Source organism: Thunnus albacares, chromosome 3 (assembly GCF_914725855.1).
Source record: "Thunnus albacares chromosome 3, fThuAlb1.1, whole genome shotgun sequence".
Lineage (NCBI taxonomy): Eukaryota > Metazoa > Chordata > Actinopteri > Scombriformes > Scombridae > Thunnus > Thunnus albacares.
This window is the reverse complement of record NC_058108.1, coordinates 20,594,737-20,614,246: the sequence shown is the minus strand read 5'-3', so window position 1 is coordinate 20,614,246 and position 19,510 is coordinate 20,594,737. Positions and strand designations below refer to the sequence as shown.

General features: G+C 37.8%; 2 protein-coding genes across 2 annotated transcripts; one reads left to right on the top strand and one right to left on the bottom strand.

Moving 5' to 3' along the window:
- The first annotated feature begins 2,567 nt into the window (after window positions 1-2,567).
- adra1d (adrenoceptor alpha 1D) lies at window positions 2,568-10,916 on the top strand. Its single transcript, XM_044345516.1, has 2 exons — window positions 2,568-3,894; window positions 9,473-10,916. The coding sequence occupies exons 1-2, from the start codon at window positions 2,937-2,939 to the stop codon at window positions 10,021-10,023; spliced, it is 1,509 nt and encodes a 502-aa protein (XP_044201451.1). The 5' UTR covers window positions 2,568-2,936; the 3' UTR covers window positions 10,024-10,916.
- Window positions 10,917-15,540: 4,624 nt separating this feature from the next.
- LOC122979200 (trace amine-associated receptor 1) lies at window positions 15,541-16,682 on the bottom strand. Its single transcript, XM_044346452.1, is given in 1 exon segment — window positions 15,541-16,682. A coding segment is annotated over 1 exon segment (1,104 nt). The 3' UTR covers window positions 15,541-15,578.
- Between the last annotated feature and the right edge of the window lie 2,828 nt (window positions 16,683-19,510).

Here is a 19,510-nt window from a genome sequence, read left to right as displayed (position 1 = left end):
TGTGTACGACACACACATTTCATTCGAGATTACTCATAAATGGAGATAACGGAAAAGTTTAGCTGTGCGGTGTAGTGTGATGTGGTGTAGTGTGGTATGGTGGGAATGCTCTTTGCTGCTCCTTGCTGCAGCAGTACAGTATAGCATCAAGGAATATGTATCATCATGATAAGTAACACACAGGAAACATTACAAATAATCCTCTAATGGGAATTAACTTAGACAGGACTAGGAAAGCCTCGCCCTCTGGTAAGATAGACTGCGTTTGCAACTCATGAGCATTTCACAATGTGAGTGGCAGTCAGTCAGTAAGTCACATTCACTCTGCTAGATTCTCAGCACAATGAATTTGAAATTAAACAATGATTATGGGGTTTAAGTGCTGACTTAAATGTTTAATTTGAATGTTGTAAAGTACATCCATGTCAGATTAATAGTTTAATTTTAGAGGGCCAAAGTGTGTTGGAAAAATTGATTCTTTGACAAACTTGTACACCAGCCACACACACACACACACACACACAAACACACACTTCCTGTATGTTATGGGGGCTTTTTGTCTCCAGTCTGGTCTTGAGGGAGTGAAACACCTGCTCACTTCTATTATGGTCAGATTGACTAACTTGACTTCCAGTCAAGAACATTCCTCTGTTTGGTCTTAAAAATATCTTGGCTGTTTTGGCTGCTTGTTTAGTATCATTGTCCTAATGAACTACACTGAAAGTGGGACTAGGCTATGAGTCCTTCACAGTTCACTCAATACAGATGTGCTCTGAAAGCCACAACTCAATTCTAATTCATTGTTTCATTACAAGAAGCTGAAGTTATAAATTCAGAAGATAATGAGTCAGAAGTAGATTAATCAGTGGATATAAGAATATTATCTTTAGCCTTTGCTGACTAGAATTCATCTGATATTGTACATCATTATCTGAAACATATTTCTGACAGGCCCATATTTTATGCCATCAAACCATCTATCCTGTACAGTGTGGTCTAAAGTTGGCTCTGCATGACTGCAGATTTAGCTCTCTCTTAAGGAGAAGCAGGTGTGCTGGATGAGATTGTAGCTTTTTTATAAATCCAATAATGAGGATGTGCTCTGACAGCTGAGAGACCCGCCGTGACTAGAAACAGAAGTGCCGCTGTCCACAGCCAGAACACATATTAGACCTAGTTGGCTAATATATCTTGTGTGCTTTTTTAGCCAAACTAGCGCAGTGGTTGGTTTGAATGTGTCATTCAAGAGTGCATGGACCAAAGATATATTTTGTCAATAAAGTGACTTTGTTTTCTGGTGTGTAATCAAGATTAGGCTATAATACATTTTGAAATGCCTGAACATTCACCCTCCAGCATGTATCTCCAGCATATCTAAAAACTTTATCTCTAACTTTATCTCTAAAAAGTTTATTTTAAAACTAATAAGAAAATATTGATAGAGCCCAACAAATGACTTTAACTTTTGTGACACTCTTAATTGTAATCATAGACCTTTGAATGCATAGCTGTTTTATGCAATGATGTGCAAACCAGTGAAATTTCATCAAAGTAAAAAGCAATCAAAATATCCCTCGGAGTGGTTATCCATCAGTGATGCTTATTACTATAGAAACTGAAGTTGCAAATAGAATATTTTATAGGTGAATTTGCAGGGAACAACTGTGTGTACACTCAGGCTCAGGTAATTAAATGCATTTGTTTTAAATTAAACAGTAAGAGATGATGTGCAAACTAGAATCAGCAGGGAACAATCAGTGTAATACAACAGAGGTTCAACATCAGCAGAAACTAGAGTCTTCTCTAAAATCTAGAATTGCATTCACTTATTATTAGGCCAACATGAGTATCTTTGACTACTTTTTACCATTTTATTTTTGGAATAAATCATATAGTAATATGTAATATGTAATGTGTCACATCACATTGTCTCATCACACCAGTCAAAGTGGTGATTATGCTTCTAAGGCTAATGTTTTCCCATGCAGGGCTTGTTTGTCTCCTCTGTGACTCTGCATCTTGACCTTTCATCTCCTCCAGGCTCCCTGGTGGTTTGTACAGGCCTGTCCTTCTACTTAAGCTATGCACACCAGGCCTGGGGATGTCAGCTGCAGTGTCACTGGGAAACTTCACAGCTTTGCCTTAAGGCACTCATTTTTCACTCTGGTGGTCAGAGCTGTCCTGTTGGTGCCCCGTAGCAATTTAGATGACATGACTGATGCTCTTTGTCTTATCTATGCAGAGAAAAAAAGAGATTGTTCCAACTTGTTTTCTCTCTTTTGTTAAAACCTAATTTTTCTATCAAGACCCAAGGTTTTATAACACCTTTACACATTACTAAACACATAAATACAAACAGGTGTGGCATTTGACACCTATCAATGAAAACATGTCACATGTGAAAAGTGGCTGAACATTTTCAATTAGTGTGTCATAAGGAATTGGTCACCAGATTTAAAGTGACGCTCTCTTGTGGAGACTGTGAACACAACAGTAAATATATGACGTGTGGGTGGAGCTGTAGGTTCAGACCTGCTGTACCAGCTCTTACTCTGTGATCAGGGAGTTGTTACAAAGGATGCCACCAGTGGAAAACGAGCGCAGGGAAGGATGAAGCCAAATTTAGGCTATTTGATTTACTTTTACTTCCTCCAGAACCTAACAACAACACTATTTAGTGCGTTGAATACCTCTGTTGCCAGAAAAAATGACCTAATCATGCATGTATTTCCCTCTATCTACAGGGGCTATTATTTTATTTCTATTTTTCAAGTAGTATTCTTCGCTTGGTAAATTTTGCGTGATAAATTTTGACTGGGAGGACGGCCGCTTGATTGTCTTGGTGGAAGGAGAACGCAAATGAGACTGAAAACAATGCCCAGCACACTGCTTTCCACAGCAAACTTTCTCTAAAGTTCTCTTTATGGCGTTTCAAAATGACAGACTCTAACTTGAGGAACGAAAGCAACTATGGGATCTATTTCACTGAAGCTTTCAATGGATCTGTTTTGGACCATATATTTCCGAACGACAGCATCACGACGTGCAGGAACTTCACACTGGACTCACAGGTTATCGGGGTTGGGATATTTCTCTCCGTTTTTATTTTGGTGGCAATTGTTGGGAATATTTTGGTCATCCTGTCTGTGCTGTGTAATAAACATTTGCAGACTGTGACAAACTTCTTTATTGTCAATTTAGCCATGGCAGACCTGCTGTTGAGCATTATTGTGCTGCCTTTCTCCGCGTCTTTGGAGGTGCTGGGATGCTGGGTGTTTGGCCGTGTTTTCTGTAACATCTGGGCAGCGGTGGATGTGCTTTGCTGCACCGCATCCATCCTCAGCCTCTGCATCATCTCCATCGACCGATACATAGGGGTGAAATACTGCCTCAAATACCCCAGTATAATGACAGAGAGGAAGGCAGTGGCTATTTTAATCTTAGTTTGGGTGTCATCCACGGTTATCTCTGTCGGACCGCTCCTGGGATGGAAGGAACCGCCGCCTGTCGACGAGAGCATCTGCAGGATCACAGAAGAGCCGGGATACGCGCTCTTCTCCTCGCTCTTCTCTTTCTACCTCCCGCTTATGGTCATTCTCATCATGTATTTTAGGGTCTATGTGGTGGCCCGCAGGACTACTAAGAGTTTAGAAGCGGGCGTCAAACGAGAGAGAAATAAGTCGATGGAAGTGGTCCTTCGGATACACTGTCGCAGCGTGCTGGAGGACGCGCGTCCGACCAGCTCAAAGAGCAACAAAAACCACCCGTTTCGAAGTTCTCTCTCTGTGCGGCTGATGAAGTTCTCCAGGGAGAAAAAAGCTGCTAAAACCCTCGCCATCGTCGTGGGGATGTTCATCCTGTGTTGGCTGCCCTTTTTCTTCCTTCTGCCCATGGGTAGGTCTTATAACTTTATATCTGTTCAGTGTGTGCGTAAAATGCGCTCTCGTGCGTCTTGTGCAAAGTAACAAAAGTGCACAGATAGTCATGTTTTATGAATGACATGTAACTCTATATCAGAATTAGTAGATATCGAGGGCATGTCAAAAGGGTAATTTTTAAAAAAAAGTCTAACACATTGATTACCTGCAAGTTCTGTTGCCTATTTGAATTTGTAATTCTCAGCACCCCAGCTGATAATGATGTTGATGTAAATCGTTGGCAGTAATATGAGATATGTTTAGATTGAATGTGATAATTAACGCAATCGCGTCACTGGGAGTGAATTGAATTTTCTCAGATCTGATAAATAAATAGTCCTGATAATTACAACAGACCCGCGTAGGTTAACAGTGCAACCCTGGCACCAGTATTTAACCAACAAGTTCAAGAAAACCTGTGGGCTACAGTAAGATTAAAGGCACATCAGAAAACTTCACTCGCTGTTTATTTGCGGAATTAAATGCATATTTGGCATGTATAAAAACTAAGATTGTTATCTCGTTATTAAAAACAGTTTTGATCAGAAAAGGTCTGCAATAGCAACGTGATTATTAATGTTGATTGTTTTCATGCCTATAATTTTCTGCGAGCCAATTTTATCAGATGGTTTATATCCCATTTATAAAAGAGCAGCAATAATAGACTGACATTCTTCAGTAATGTGCACGCTAAAACTAAATGTTCCCAGCACCCTACACACGTCACAGCTGCCCAACAGTTCCCGTAGTCTACCTGTTTTTGTGGGAGTGCCACATAGTAATGTAAAATAATGATACAAAGACCTTGTTTTTGTTAGGTTAGTGTTTTGTTAAAGGTCTGCAGTCTTTGCAGTGAAAGGTCACTGCAAAATGATTACATTAAATGCCACCTGAAAGTCTTGAAAATACAAAAGGATTTGCATTGAGGAGTAGAAAAATATAGGCGTTCATGTTGAGACTACCTCTGATATTGGACCCAGTATTGAAAGGATGATATAAGAGGAAGGGTGGAGCATGAATAAAGAAAAACAGTCATTCGCTAATCACTGCAGATGGTTGAAAGGGCGCCTCAGTGGGGATGACCAATGCAAGTCATTATGGCTATACACAAATCAAACTGACAAATGCAAAATAAATTTAGACTGTACTTACAGAAAGTAATAGTATTAACACACACACACACACACACACACACACACACACACACACACACACACACACACACACACAGACACACACACACACACACACACACACACACACACACATTTACAGGGGTGCTCATGGATTTTCATTGGCATATATTTCATGTAATTGATTGTAAAAGCCATTATGAACGAATGGCCGATATTTTATCAGATACAGCACTCTCAGTACTCTCATTCCTGCTTTACATCCAAATAGAATTGAATGATTAGTGAAAAAAAATCCTGCAGGGAGAGAGAAGGTGCCAAATATTGAACGTGTGCTGCTAATCACTTTATTCATTCAGTCAGTGGAAGTGAAAAGGGCAAGTTTATTTGTACCAGGAAGTCTTAGTCACAGAATAAGGATCAGGGGCAAATAAGGAGACAGCAAAGGTAACTTGAAACATGACTTTTTGAGCTGATTATAACACATTTTTATATTATACTATTTTCATTAACACTATCATATATTAAATCTTTGCTCACATGAGACTGCCTGCCTCTGTGAAACGTTATCTTATATCGTAAAGAGGTTTCATGACTCTCACTGTGGCACTATACTGAAAATCAATTTAAAAGAAAAACTATTCAAAAGATGACAGAAAGAAGAACTCTGCCAAATGGAAGATTTAGCTGTGAGAAAAAAAATCTAACAATATCTTGAGTAGTTTCTTTTAAATGTTTGATTCCTTATAGATGGTAGAGGCCACTAATTTAGAGGCCTTGCATGATAAAGAAAGTCAGACTATCTTGAACACCTTTATCATCTAAACTAACTTGTAGTGTCTGTATAGTATCTTATAGATGTAATTTAAATGATCGATTGTATTTTTAGGAATTTAAGCTCCTTGCTGGAAACCATCTGTCCTCTTGAATCCCTCCAGAAGTTTAACACATGCTGTTCTGCAATTTGACCCCAAACTTTGACCTCCCTGGAGGAAGTGGTCCCCACAGGGAATAGTAAAGTTTCACATTGTTGTTTGTAACAATTCATTCCAATGGGGGTTTTCTGGATGATTGATACACGTGGAGCTCTCGCAACCCACAATTTATGCGGCTGCTCATCCATACTTGGTCAGTTGGATGGATTGATGACGTTGGTACGTTGTAGGGACACATCATTAATGAGTAACCTTTTGCAGAGAGGCAGACATGCACTTTTTAGCACCTCTTATACCAACGAGGCCCTTTCTCTGTGATGATGCAAATTTAGACAGAGCAGTCTGACTCATCTGAAAGTCAAGTGAGAGTGCCCTAACACACCATTTGCGTATATTAGTGCACCGGATTCATGAATACTGTTTTTTTTTTATTGCCAGAAACTGATGGAATAAAGAGAAATTGCTTTTTGGATTTACTTCGAATGCATTCTGCCTCCCAGTCATGAATAAAACACAAAGCACAACCAGATTGCACAGGGAGTTTAGAATGAGCTTTTTAGTATGAATAGTTTTTTAACTGTAATTAGTAATAACATGCATGATAGTATAACATTGCTACCATAAATCCAACCAGTAAAACTGTACATTGTGACTGTTCAAATAATAATAATACCATCTACATACTTGACCACTGTATAAATTTTCAAAAATATACAAGAACATTGAAATGATGCACTTGCTCTTATGAGGATGATCTGGCTGTGCACTGAATGTGTAATTAGAGACCTTCTGTCATCACAACAACATGCATTGAGATTAATAGTATAATTAAGTTTTTTATTACTTCAATTATACTTGATCACTATGCCTATGCTTTCATTGATTGAAATTGTTTCATTTGGCCTTCAGCTCATACAATTTATTATTTTCATTTGTGTGCATTATAGTTATTCATCAACTAAAGTACTCAAGTTTCCCTTCCTTGTTTTTGAGAAAATCTGCTGTAATACTTGCAGGTACAATTGCTGTTAGTAAGTATTTGTGGTAGGTTTATGCATTATTATGCATTTGGCCACTACAGTTTGAACACCAGTGGTTATGGGTGTATTCACTAGACTACAACATGGTCCTTGGTGGCCATATGTTGAGACTGAGTTTTAAAAGCCCTGGCATCAAATGTTCACCTTCACAAGGAATACTAAATGTCAAAAAGATAATTCCCTAAGCTCTGTACCTGAGGACTGATCAAGGTTGTGTCTGCTCACACAAAAGAGCCGTCATAAAAGTTTGTTGGAGAAATTGCACAAGTCCCCAGATGCCTTGACTGACTTCAAAGTGAGGCATTCATTTGCTGTTCGGCTTTATGATTTGTACAAGGATATGAGTCAGTGTGAACTTTTAAAAAATCACATCCTCAGAAAGGATTTAAAATTGCAAATATCTTCTGGGCACTAGACTTAAAAGACAGTGTTATCTCAACAGCAATACAACTAAACAAAATAAAAAACTAAAAATATAACCTGACATCATGGTGTTGTGGTAGTGCATCAGACGGTGAATCACTTTCTGTCAGCAATTAAGGTGATGTCATGTCAGTGAGAAGAATCATTGGAGACCATCACTTCCTTGAATCACTTTATTTAATCTTTAACCATGTTGAGTCAGAACTGGTTTACAGATGATCATTTCAACAAAAAGGGAATCAAAGTATGCTTAACACTGAGTACACGCTACAGAAAAGTTTCAAGGGTCTGCCTCAAGTTTTCATGCCACAGTTTTGTCTGTGAATAAATGGCACAAGCCTCCTGTTTGCAGTTGTCAGTGCACAGTATGTTGTTGGTAGCTGATGTCAAAACAGTATGAAACCAGTACTTTGAAAATCACATACAGACCATTTCAGCTATTTCACTGTACGCAAATGAAAATGGACTTCTGGGCTCAGGCACCGCAGACTTGACATTAGCCCTGTGATATGTTTCCACTGTGTCCAGGGTCAACTCTTTGTTGAATTCAAGCCCAGGGAGAAGAGAACAACTAGAAAGCAATAGGAAAAGGCAACAATCCATGAAAAACAGCATGTCATAGCATGTCATTGCAAAATTGACGTTGCAAGTATAAAGAAATGAGCAAAGGAGCTGGAGATCGGTTGTTTGTGAGCTCTACAGGAAGCAGCTTTCATTAAAAAATGACCTTTTTAACTCAAACATTTATGCTTTCATTTATGTTTAATCACCATGCTGTAATAGTATATGCAAGAAATCTACAAAACAAAAAAACCTGTATTGATTTCAAAAGGCTTTAGGCAATCACTGTCCTAAATTTTCATGCTCCATCATCCTGAGGAGGGTATTTAAAAGTTGTCCATGGCAGGATTCATGAGTCCATGACTCAAGTACTGTTAAACTGAATCTGTGCTGACTACATCTCATATAAAACATTACAACCATCTTACAAGTTTCCTTTTAGAATCTCAGAGAATGTATCTTTTTAAATACCCTTTGCATTGTTAGCAGCCTGGTCAATATAAGAAAAGTATGCATTAATTAACATTATTTAAGAGAGCATTTATATACTATAAGAACACATCTTATCATCACACATTCTGTCTCTATTCTACTGAAGCACAGGCATCATGATAGAGTTCTGTGGGCTTGTGGTTGAAGCCTGTTCTGTAAATATCTATCCCATTAATGAAAGTCCACCAAAATGTCAGAACCTCCTCTGTTCCTATTAATAAACACAACCAAACAGCTACTGCTGCAAAATAAATCATTGCCAAACAATGCCATGAATATCATACTATCAAATGCTGAAAAATATATACACATAGAACACTAGGCCTTTTTCACAGAGGACATTTTGACATGTCACAATAAGAAAAGTACAGATGTAAATAATAAAATGAATGATGGCTGAATTCCATTTAGCTGCTTCAATTTAAGGTCTTGATATTGTACCTAATGGCTCATTGTCACACTGTCATGGCTTACTGGTACACTAGAGTGGAACGGAGCCACTGTTAACCAAATTAGCTTCATCTGTGCTCTTCCCACTATGACAAGTCAAAATGTCTGCTGTGAAAAAGATCTATACAGCTGTGCACACATTGCATTGTTGTGTGTGTAGTGTGTGAGTCATAGAGAGCAGAGCAGAACAGAGGAGAGGAGCAGATTCAAAACCACTTTAATAATGGGGTCCTATATTGTTTTGTACATAAAAAATGAGGTAACTTCTCTGATTGAAAGCAAAACTTGAAACAAAAGAAACCATTTGTCAACCATTTATTTCTCAACTCTCAACTGGAAAAAAATCATAATCATAAATGTGATATGTCTAAAAAAAAATGTTTAGAACAGAAACTCTACTTTTCCTACATTTTTGTTAAATTTCTTTTTAAGGTATTCTTAAATGAACATAGAAAGCAATATGCTGTACTTTGATTGTGCATTTACTCACATATCTTCCTGATGGATCTATCTCTTTCCAGGTTCCTTCTTCCCGTCACTGAAGCCATCTGAAACTGTATTCAAGGTGGTCTTTTGGCTGGGCTACTTCAACAGCTGCATCAACCCCATGATTTACCCCTGCTCCATCAAAGAGTTCAAGCGGGCTTTCACTCGGCTCCTCAGGTGCCAGTGTCACCAAAGACAGAGGGTCCTGCGTCGCTTCTATGACCAGAGGTGGCGGACAGCTGTCAGGGGAATGACAAGGGATCAGAGAGGAGAATATAAACCTGGCTATGCTGTGCACGAATCCTATGGCAGCTCTTTGTTACACAAGGGGAAAGGGCGTTCGCTAGGTTTCAGGAGATGGAGCCTGTTTCCGCCGCTGCAAAAGTCCTCCTTCCAGCTCAAAGAGAAAGTGAACAATCTGTCAAATAAAATCAAGGGAGGGACAGGAAAAGGTACCACACCTGCAGTGGGCCGGATTGATATAGTCGACACAGTCTCTATGGGGATTTACAATGCCTGTGAGCAGAGCAGCTATCAGTTATATGATCTGGCAGAATGTTATGGCCTGAAAGAGACTGACATTTAGAGGGGCACCAGAGAATGTTTTATTTATTTTCAAAGAGCCGTATTGGACCAACATGCAAGAAAGACTGATAGGGCATAATTTTGTGTTCACAGAATATCTTGGAATCAAAGCTTGATCAAAGCCGTGGACTAAGAATGATGGATTGAGCCCAGCATAAACATGACGAACACTTTATATCAATCCCTCATGACCATCATGTTTATTTAGATGAAACTTCCTGTGAACATCTTAAAGCAATGTTTTCGGAAGTGGACACAAAACTAGCCAGTTCCTTGGACTTCACTTTACCGCTGTCACTTTGAAGCTCTGTGCGTTGGCACTCCGTGACCCAAAGTTCACCTGTGTATGCACTTTTGGCATTTTTATTATCATTACTCCTCTTTCTTTACGTTTATATCAGGCAATCCATGTCTTTATTAGCCATCTGACACTGTGTGATGACTGTGATTCAGCTGATTTAAAAAAGAAAAGAAAAAAAAAACTGTAAGTGACTGAAACAAATGTTTTGAAGCTCTAACAAAGGGACATTAGAGTCATGAGAGCAATTTCTGTTGTTGCTAGAATGAACTTACTCAAATGTAATATGTGTTAGAATGAATTATGATACTACATCTATCATTTTGTTTTGACAAGGCATTGTAAAGATAAAGGGCCAGCTAAGAATTAGAGTGCTGCACAGTATTTATTATGACTGTTGGATTTATAACTGAACTTCTTTCCGTTGATATGTTCACTTGTTCAAATAAAAACCCATACATGTACTTGGCCCACCTAACTGTAATTTTCATCGCCAAGTGAGTGCTGATGTGAAATGAACATGCTTCTTTTGTTTTTTCTGATGTTATGTTTGTTTATGTCAAATGAAAAGCAAAATAAAAATGGGAGAAAGTTGAGCCAATAATCTTGTTTTTTAGTAAAATTATAGTAAGGCAGCCTTGAAATCTGCCCCATCCAGTAGATGTCACTGTTGTTTTAGTTGTTTTATGTCTTGCACCGTTTCACCTTTGGGTCAAGCTTATGCTTCTGGGATGCAAAAATTGGTTGCTTTAAGACAAAATACCAATGAAAAGGATGGAACTAAATCAATATTTGTATATTTGAATCAAGGGGAAGACAGCAATGAAAATCTAAGTCGTGCTGAGAAACAAACAAATAAAAACAGCCTTGTGAATGGTCCTGTGATTGTGGGGTATTTAAAGAAAGAAGGTAACACGCACACTCATGTGGCGTGAGGCTGGAGCTGGATGCAATGCAGAGAATCATAGCAAGAGAGAGAGAGAGAGTGAGTGAGAGAGAGAGGGGGGACTCTATCAAGACTAATAAATCTCAATTGCTTCCTGTTATTAGCCTCGTTCCACCATGAGTTTACTCAAATGTTTTCTTGACTTAGGGGAAAGTCAAACAGATTAATTCTTACTTTTTTATTTTTCATTTGTAATCATGTCCAGTAATACGTGACAGAAAATAAATACCCAAGAGGAGGAAAAACAGATGAAAATAAATACAAAAGGGTCTGATGTATGGATATTCCATATATACAGTATATACTGTACATATACACAGTTCAAATAGCATTTAAACCCTGACAACAGCTGTATTTATATAAAAGAAACAAAAAGAAAGCAGGCTTGAATCGAAAATATAACTTCATCAAAGCTATTTTCCAACTCGAGTGATAAAGTTACTGGTTCCTACTGCAATATGTTGATTACACTCTCACAGTTTCACAAAGCAAAAGAGCCAACCACAGAGACAGCCACTGCCTTGACTAATTGTGTTCTGACCGTTCTGGCATTTGGTTAACAGAGATAGACTTTGACTGTGGCTTAGAGCTAATAAACAGACTGCAGATAGACATCTACGTTCATTATTTGCACAAAGCTGTCTGGTTTTTGACTATCTTGCGAAGGACAAATTTGTTATGCATTCTGTATTTTGCAGGACTGAGTTACAGGATGAATGATGCAAAAGCACATCATACATACTTTCAAGAAGTTACTAATGTTTACAAAAGCTCTTTCCACTTTCCCTGCTCACTTAACCGCAATATTGGACCCCACATATTTTCTTCTTTTTGTCAGTTGTCAGCAGGTGTGATAGTTTGTTAAAATGGAAACACAACCTTAACTCTGTCTGAGATAGCCAGGGAATAGGTTGGCTGCAGTTTCAGTTTTAGAGCTAAACCTTTTTAGCCAAAATCAGTTTGCCTTTATATTTGTGCAACTCTCTAGTATTACAGTCAGTAGAGGGTCAAAACAAGGCTGGTCAAACAAATCTCCAAATCTCACAAAAATAAAGAAATAACAAAAATAACACTGTGAATGAGATTTTGGGAATGGATGAAGGTTATAGGCAAAGAGTGGGTGAGAGACTATCGAGACTAATAAATCTTAATTTCTTCCTATTATTAGCATCATTCCACAAAAATGCAATTAGCGTTTAGGCAAAACTAAAGTTGATGCTAAAACAATATTCCTTTACAAGTACATGTTTTAGAGTGGAAGATTACAAAACTGGTTGATAACTATTCTGAGTAAAAGTGGGAAAAACCCATCCCCAAACTTGGAACACTGACTGATGGAGCCACTTAATGCTGTGTCAATACAAAATAGCACATGTGTGAAAGTTTAAAATTAATAGTTTGATTTTAAACTACATGCTACTAAACCACCCAGAACATCAGTGCAGTGCATCAATGCAAAAAATCAGTGGCAGTTGTGATACTGCAAACAAAGGAGGAAAATGAAAGTTTTGTTCGTTCAGTCTGAAGTGTCACTGGACAATGATGCACCCACACTTCATAATGTTCCATCAAACTCAAGATCAGGTACCTCATTATACCAAAAATGGTGGATTGTATCTAATGTACTATAATTTAGCTAAGCAAAACACCAACAGGTCTATGCATTAGACCAACACTGAACTGTCTTAAATAACAATACTTAATATTTCATTTCCGACAACTTGCCACAAAATTTGAAAATGACTTGTACAGTACATGCTGTTTGTTTAATGCAAACATTTCAAAATTAAAATATTAATGGCTCTTGGATGCATATATATACGTATGTATATATATATATATATATATACATATATATATATATATATATATATATATATATATATGCACAGCTTTAAAAATCTATAAAAATCTCTATATGAACACTTAAAAATTTAATACAGAGATTTAAAGCTTTTTTGTGCCATCATGCAGGAGGCATCATGTATTATTATGCAACAATGATTTTCATATTTGTACTGGGCTGTGTAAGAATCTGTCAGTGCCTTTGCTTTTACAAAGGTTAGAGGGGAAACATATTGCATGTGATAGATTTAGAAATGGGATGTATTTCCTCAATTGTAATCATTTAACATGTGATGTGCTTTGTCTCATTTAGTGTAAACACATCTGTAATTAATAATGACAGATATAATTTGTATTAATTTCACATTAGATTTTCATTTATGGATTAGACAAAAAAATCATACATTGATTTATGTCTTTTCAATTTCAATTCAAAAGAAGAGTTAAACATTCTTTTTTTAAAAAAAAAAAAAATAAACTGCATTTTTCATACAGTCTTTTAAAAAGGCAAGGTGCAGTGTATATTTCTAAAAATGTTATGATAAACTAAAAAAATAAAATCAAAGGCAAGAGAATACCTTCACACATACACTGCCATGCACATCATCTACCACCTGCTACTTTGTCACAAGAGCTTGAGGTTTAATATTACTTTTTATATTCCTAGTATGGCTGAAATAAGTGCTGCAACATCTGGATTTATGTTTTATTCTGCCATATACAAGAGCCATAGGCACTAAGTTAGCCTTAGTTTTGTTAGTTTAGTAATTTTGTCTTATTTCTATCTCATAAAGTAGGTTTGCATGAACAGCACTCAAGATTACACTTTCTGCAATATCTGGCAGGAGCACATTGAAGATGTTTATATTTCAATGTCAAATTATTTATTAGTTCAGTAATCCATGACTTGTTTTCAAACAACACATGACTAAATAAACACTGAATCACACAGGGCAGAAAACTACTGCTGCACTACTCACTGTGGGGTAAATTTTTTAAGAATGCAACATTTCTCACCATGCCTGCAGCTGGCAAACAGCTGTCAAAATACCAGATTTTACATCAGTCGTGAATGTAAAAGTAGCTATGGGTCTATAGAATCTAAAGAGCAGTCCACACACAACACACAGGGGTACAGTAGTGTATTTGATGTGGTATTGATTTATCTTTGCATTAAATAAGTAATAAATTTGGTTAATGGTAATTTGTCATCTTGGTGGATTCAAGCAATTTTTATGTGTCTTTGGAAGTGTATAAAAAGTGGCTAACATTTGATTTTGATGAAGTAAGCTGTCATGTTCATTCCCTGAAATCAAATTTCACCCTTTAGCCCTCCCCAAAGCTGTAGCCTGTTCTACAGCTACACCCACTACTGCTCCTTCTTCACGCGCAAATGCACACAGACTCAGGCAAACAAACAAAAAACATTGAGTTGCAACATGCTGTCACTCCCAAGGTGGGTAAGAAATATTTTAATATACAGAAAGAAAACATTTTAATCTAAGTCAATTATATTTTCCAGTGATGTTAAAAGTCTGTTTACTTCAGTAATGTTTGTAAGAGTAAATAAACCTGTATTTTAATTATCATCTCATAAATTTGGTCTCTTATCATGTATTAAATTTATTTATGGTCAAAGAGAGTCTGGGAGTCCAACCTCTGTAATACAGCCAGTGTCGGTGATCATGCTAAAAGTGTTATTTTCAGTAGAATTTTAACAGATCAACTTAATACTACTACAGAATATAAATATAAGCATCAATGTAAATTTCTTTTTTGTCCTTCTAATGAAGCATTAGGTACCTCTCTGATGTTGCCTCCTCATCACTTTGTAGATTGAAGGAAACCAATCATGTTCAGCCATCGCCCTTTCATCCTCTTGGTCTTGTTTGCTGCTTGTTAGTCATATTTCTCTTATATCATTCCAAAATAAGTATTCAAGGAAACTTTACAACAGGTTTGATTGCAGCTATAACCAGGGAAAACCGCAGTTTGGGTGATATGCTTCAAAATATATAAAATGGGGATACACGGTACTATTACTGGCAGGTAGGTGTCCTCCTTGCAAAACTGTTCCTGCAGTTCAAGACTAGTCCCTGGTTGGATTTTCATTTAATACACTGGGCAACTGATTCCAAGGGCAACAAAGGGACATAATCCAAGGCTCATTTACTAAAAAGAGCCAATACTGGAAAAAGCCTTTCTATCTCTTTTCTTTTTCACAAAATGAAAAACTTTATGCCACAGGGTACATTGTTTTTATGTGGAGGTAAAAGAGGTGATTTCATACATCATAGTTGAAGGCATGGTTGGTGGCAGTCCCACCTCAATAATAAATCTTATAATAATAATTCTTCCTAATTCCAACATATTTTTTAGCAAAAATGTGTGGTTGGAGTAATGACTCAAAAAACATAGTCTCTCACTGGTCTATCCCTACATAGAATCTATGGATATAATCTTTATTTTATGGTTGATCTGCATGTTCATTTTCCTCTTTCTTAGTATGTGATAGGTCCATCCCAGGGGAGGATCCAGGCAGGCATACTTTACAGCCCATGAACATGAGGAAAGCCCTACGGAAGGAACGGTAGAAGAAACCATACAGGAAGGGATTTAGTGATGAGTTGATATATCCTAGCCACAAAAATATATCCCAGACGACCACCTCCGTGCTGTATTCAATGAAAGGGTCCACAATGTTTACTGTAAAGAAGGGCATCCAGAAGATTAGGAAAACTCCCATAATGATACCCAAAGTTTTTGCAGCCTTTCCTTCTCTCTTCATAGTATTCCGGTGTCGTTGTTTCTTGCTTGAGTCTTTGCCCACTCCAGCAGCCATCTGGCTTTCCATAGCGCTGATCTGCCTGGCCTGCCGTTTGGCAGCTTTGAAGATCTTCCAGTAGGCCACCAACATAATAGCCATGGGCAAGTAAAAGGCTACCAAGGAAGCCATGACAGCATAAATGCGATTGACCAAGAAGATGCATACATTGTTAGGGAGCAGGATGTCCACACCAGCAATATGGAGATCTAGCATTATGGGACCAAAGGAAATGAGCATGGGAACAGCCCAACATATGACAATGAGGAGAGCTACCCGATTGCGGGACATCTTTAAAGAGTAAACTAGTGGGTTGCAGACAGCGTAGTAGCGGTCAAAGGCAATACAGCTCAGATGGAATATGGAGGCAGTGCAGAGCATGACATCCAGGCTAGAATGAAGCTGACAAAAAAGGCCACCAAAGTACCAGCACCCCTCTACAGTCCGAATCATACTATATGGCATCACTACCAGACCAACAAGGCAGTCAGCCACTGCCAGGGACATGACGAAGGAGTTTGTGGGTGACTGCAATTGCTTGAAGTAGGCAATGGACAAGACCACAAGGAAGTTGCCCACCACTGTGCAAACAATGCCTATAGAGAAGAAGCCATACAGGAAAATGCGAGAAGCCTGATTCCTCAATGTCGTACAGGACTGAAGTTCAATCTGAAGAGATGTGTTAGCGTCGTAGTGGAATCCCAAGCTGCTGTTATCCATGGTCTAATCAAACCTGTCAAAACACATAGATACAGTTGTAAATAATGACAGTTTTGGTCTGACTTTGTAGTAAGTGACGCATTTCAAAGCACTCTTCTACGGTACATTAGCACAGAAAAAGTATACAAACCACCCAGATTTCTGTTTGTTTCAGACTCAATTGCTGCTCCATGGTAACTTCTCATTAGTTAATCTCTAGACCATAAGCTTTAGTTGAAATCAAAAGAGACTGTTGGCCTGAAAAGCCCTTGTTCTGTTGCGGTTGCCTTATCCAAAATGCCATCTCTTTGCTTGGTGTGGTGAGCAAAACCAGATGTTCTTTTTATCAACACAGATCTCGGTAGTATGAGGAGAATGATGTATGATTACTGTGTTGTCTAAAAGCTCTCCAGTGTCAGATAATACCTTGAGTAGCTTGGAGGCACCAAATTTTTCAAGTGTGTCAGCTGTTAACAGGTCTGTTGGATCTGTCACAAATCATGATAATCATTTTCTTGTAGAGGTATTTAGGAATTTGAACCCTGCATGTTACATCTATCAAAATATGTATCAGACTTTTGTAAATATTTTTGAAAATAATTTGTAATTTGATTTGCCATTTAGTTTTTTAAATATTGCAAATAAAAATTCTAAAATAATTAAGAATATTGGTAATTTATTTGATTTCCCCAAAGTGTCTTTGCCTTTAAGAGCAATTAAGCAATAATCAAATTTAGGCCCTCTACATTCATGCATTACATATTAAAGTAAATTACACATCAGAACACATATGACTGCAATGAACAGAATCATATTAAATTTCCAGTGCCAGTTGTGTGAACAGGGACCAGATGTTCCAGCTGACTTGGAATACATTTTAATGAGCACCACAGGGACTGTGCAGTGGTGATGGGGACTTGATGCTTAGTGAAATTTGTGTTTTTTGTTTGGTTTGTAGATGTTGCATCTAACCGACCATCATCATCTTGGCTATCAATATCAATGAAGTAAAAAAGGGAAGAATTAATTTAAACTCAGTACATGAATATAGATCCTGCCAAACCAATCCAGTTTTGAAAATCTTGTTTATATGTATTAGTTTCTGTTGTGATCAACTCAAAAGCTTTTGATATATTAATCATCATTGAAAGCAGGAGAAAGTGCCCTTTACTCTGCCAATGCCCTCTTCAGAGAAGAGGGGGATCAGTCATCTCAACACCCCACCCCCTCACCCATACCACTGCTCCCTCTTGTCCTTATAATCTTTCTGTTAATGTTAGAATGTATTCAAATCTGTTAACTCTGTATAATCCATCACTCTACTATTACCCAAAACTCCTCTTCTTAGTGTCAGTCTGATGACTTACATGGTCAGCTGACTCTCAATCTCATCAATGTGAGCAAATTTGTGTTCATCAATAATCAATGTGACATTAGTGCCAAAGCTTCACTAAGTAGTTTCCTGTCAAGCTAAACAAAACTTTTTCATGTCATATTTGACTCCTTTAAAAAATATTATTTTTTGAGATAATGGTATTAGTTTCAGCAATGTAGCAATACTAGAGAAAACAATTCAATTGGTACAGTATGATGTTAATGTACGCATATACATGTATTATTATTTTTCATGTAGTGACTGCAACTCAAAAAAGCACCTCTTTCCATCTGATTCTATCAAAAACAGCTCAGTTCATGCAGCAAAGCATTGCAAATAAGATCTTTACAATTCAGTTTTAAAACAAAGGTTTGTTTACTGTAACACATTCACATTAAAGAGACAAACTGAAATGTGCAAACAATGACACTCACTTGTATGGAAGAGAAGATCGTCTGTCCTCATGTCTGTATCATACTGCAGGTCTGTCAGCCTTGGTTTTACATACGAGAGGGATGGGAGAGGTGGGCTGTAATGATCGCATGCAACAATAATCACATTAACAAAATACAGTCTGCTGCCAACTCCCCTGCCTACTCAAATAACTGTAGAAACAGCAACCAGGGCACTTACATTTTGTAATTTTCTGAACCATTCTTATTGTGTCATGTTGAATAAAGAGACCAGTACCTGTATATCGGTTGGAAATATCTGCGGTGCTGGTTGGCACCTTTTTCACTTAAAAGACAGAAAATGACACCTGACTCCAAACCAGTGAAAGAATATAACCCTGTAATTATACACAAGGCTACTGGTAGAGCAATTAGCTGGATTTCTCGGGCTGAATACACAGTATTTCCTCTACAGTATAACAGACAATGCATAAAGAAATCTGTGCAAATCCTGAAGGCTTTTGAAAATTCTGTATGCATCTGGTTTGGAAGGCTGTCCAACAGTCTTAAGGCTATATTCAGTCACTTGATCAAATAGCCATCAAAACCATAGCCAGGTATGAATAGACTGATCAGACTATGACATGTTCAGAACCAGCTCTTATCCGAAGGAATAAACTTTAACCATAGCTCCATTACACCAGGATGAGCTACAACAAGACCCACTGGTATACACTGAAGATCTATATTGTTCATAGGAGAGGGCTGATTACTGTCACTCTGTGGAACTCTTATGTTTTCAGTCAGTAGAAACCGGTGGAAAAGAGAGTGGTAGTGGATCATTTAAGTATACTGCATCTATCCCAGATCATCTCAGCAAATACAGAAAAATATATTTATAATAACTTCACTCAGTAACACAGAGGGAAGAGGTTAGATCCTATCACTTCAGATTTAAAGTACATATTCAGTTTTTCATTGGTGCAACTTCTTTCTACATACCCCCGAAACAGCTCAGATGATCCCTTTCATGTGCTTCAGTGTGCAGTGGAGTACAGCCAATCCTGCCGAGCTTGAATACCTTGGGCCTCAGCCAGTGACAGACGTAT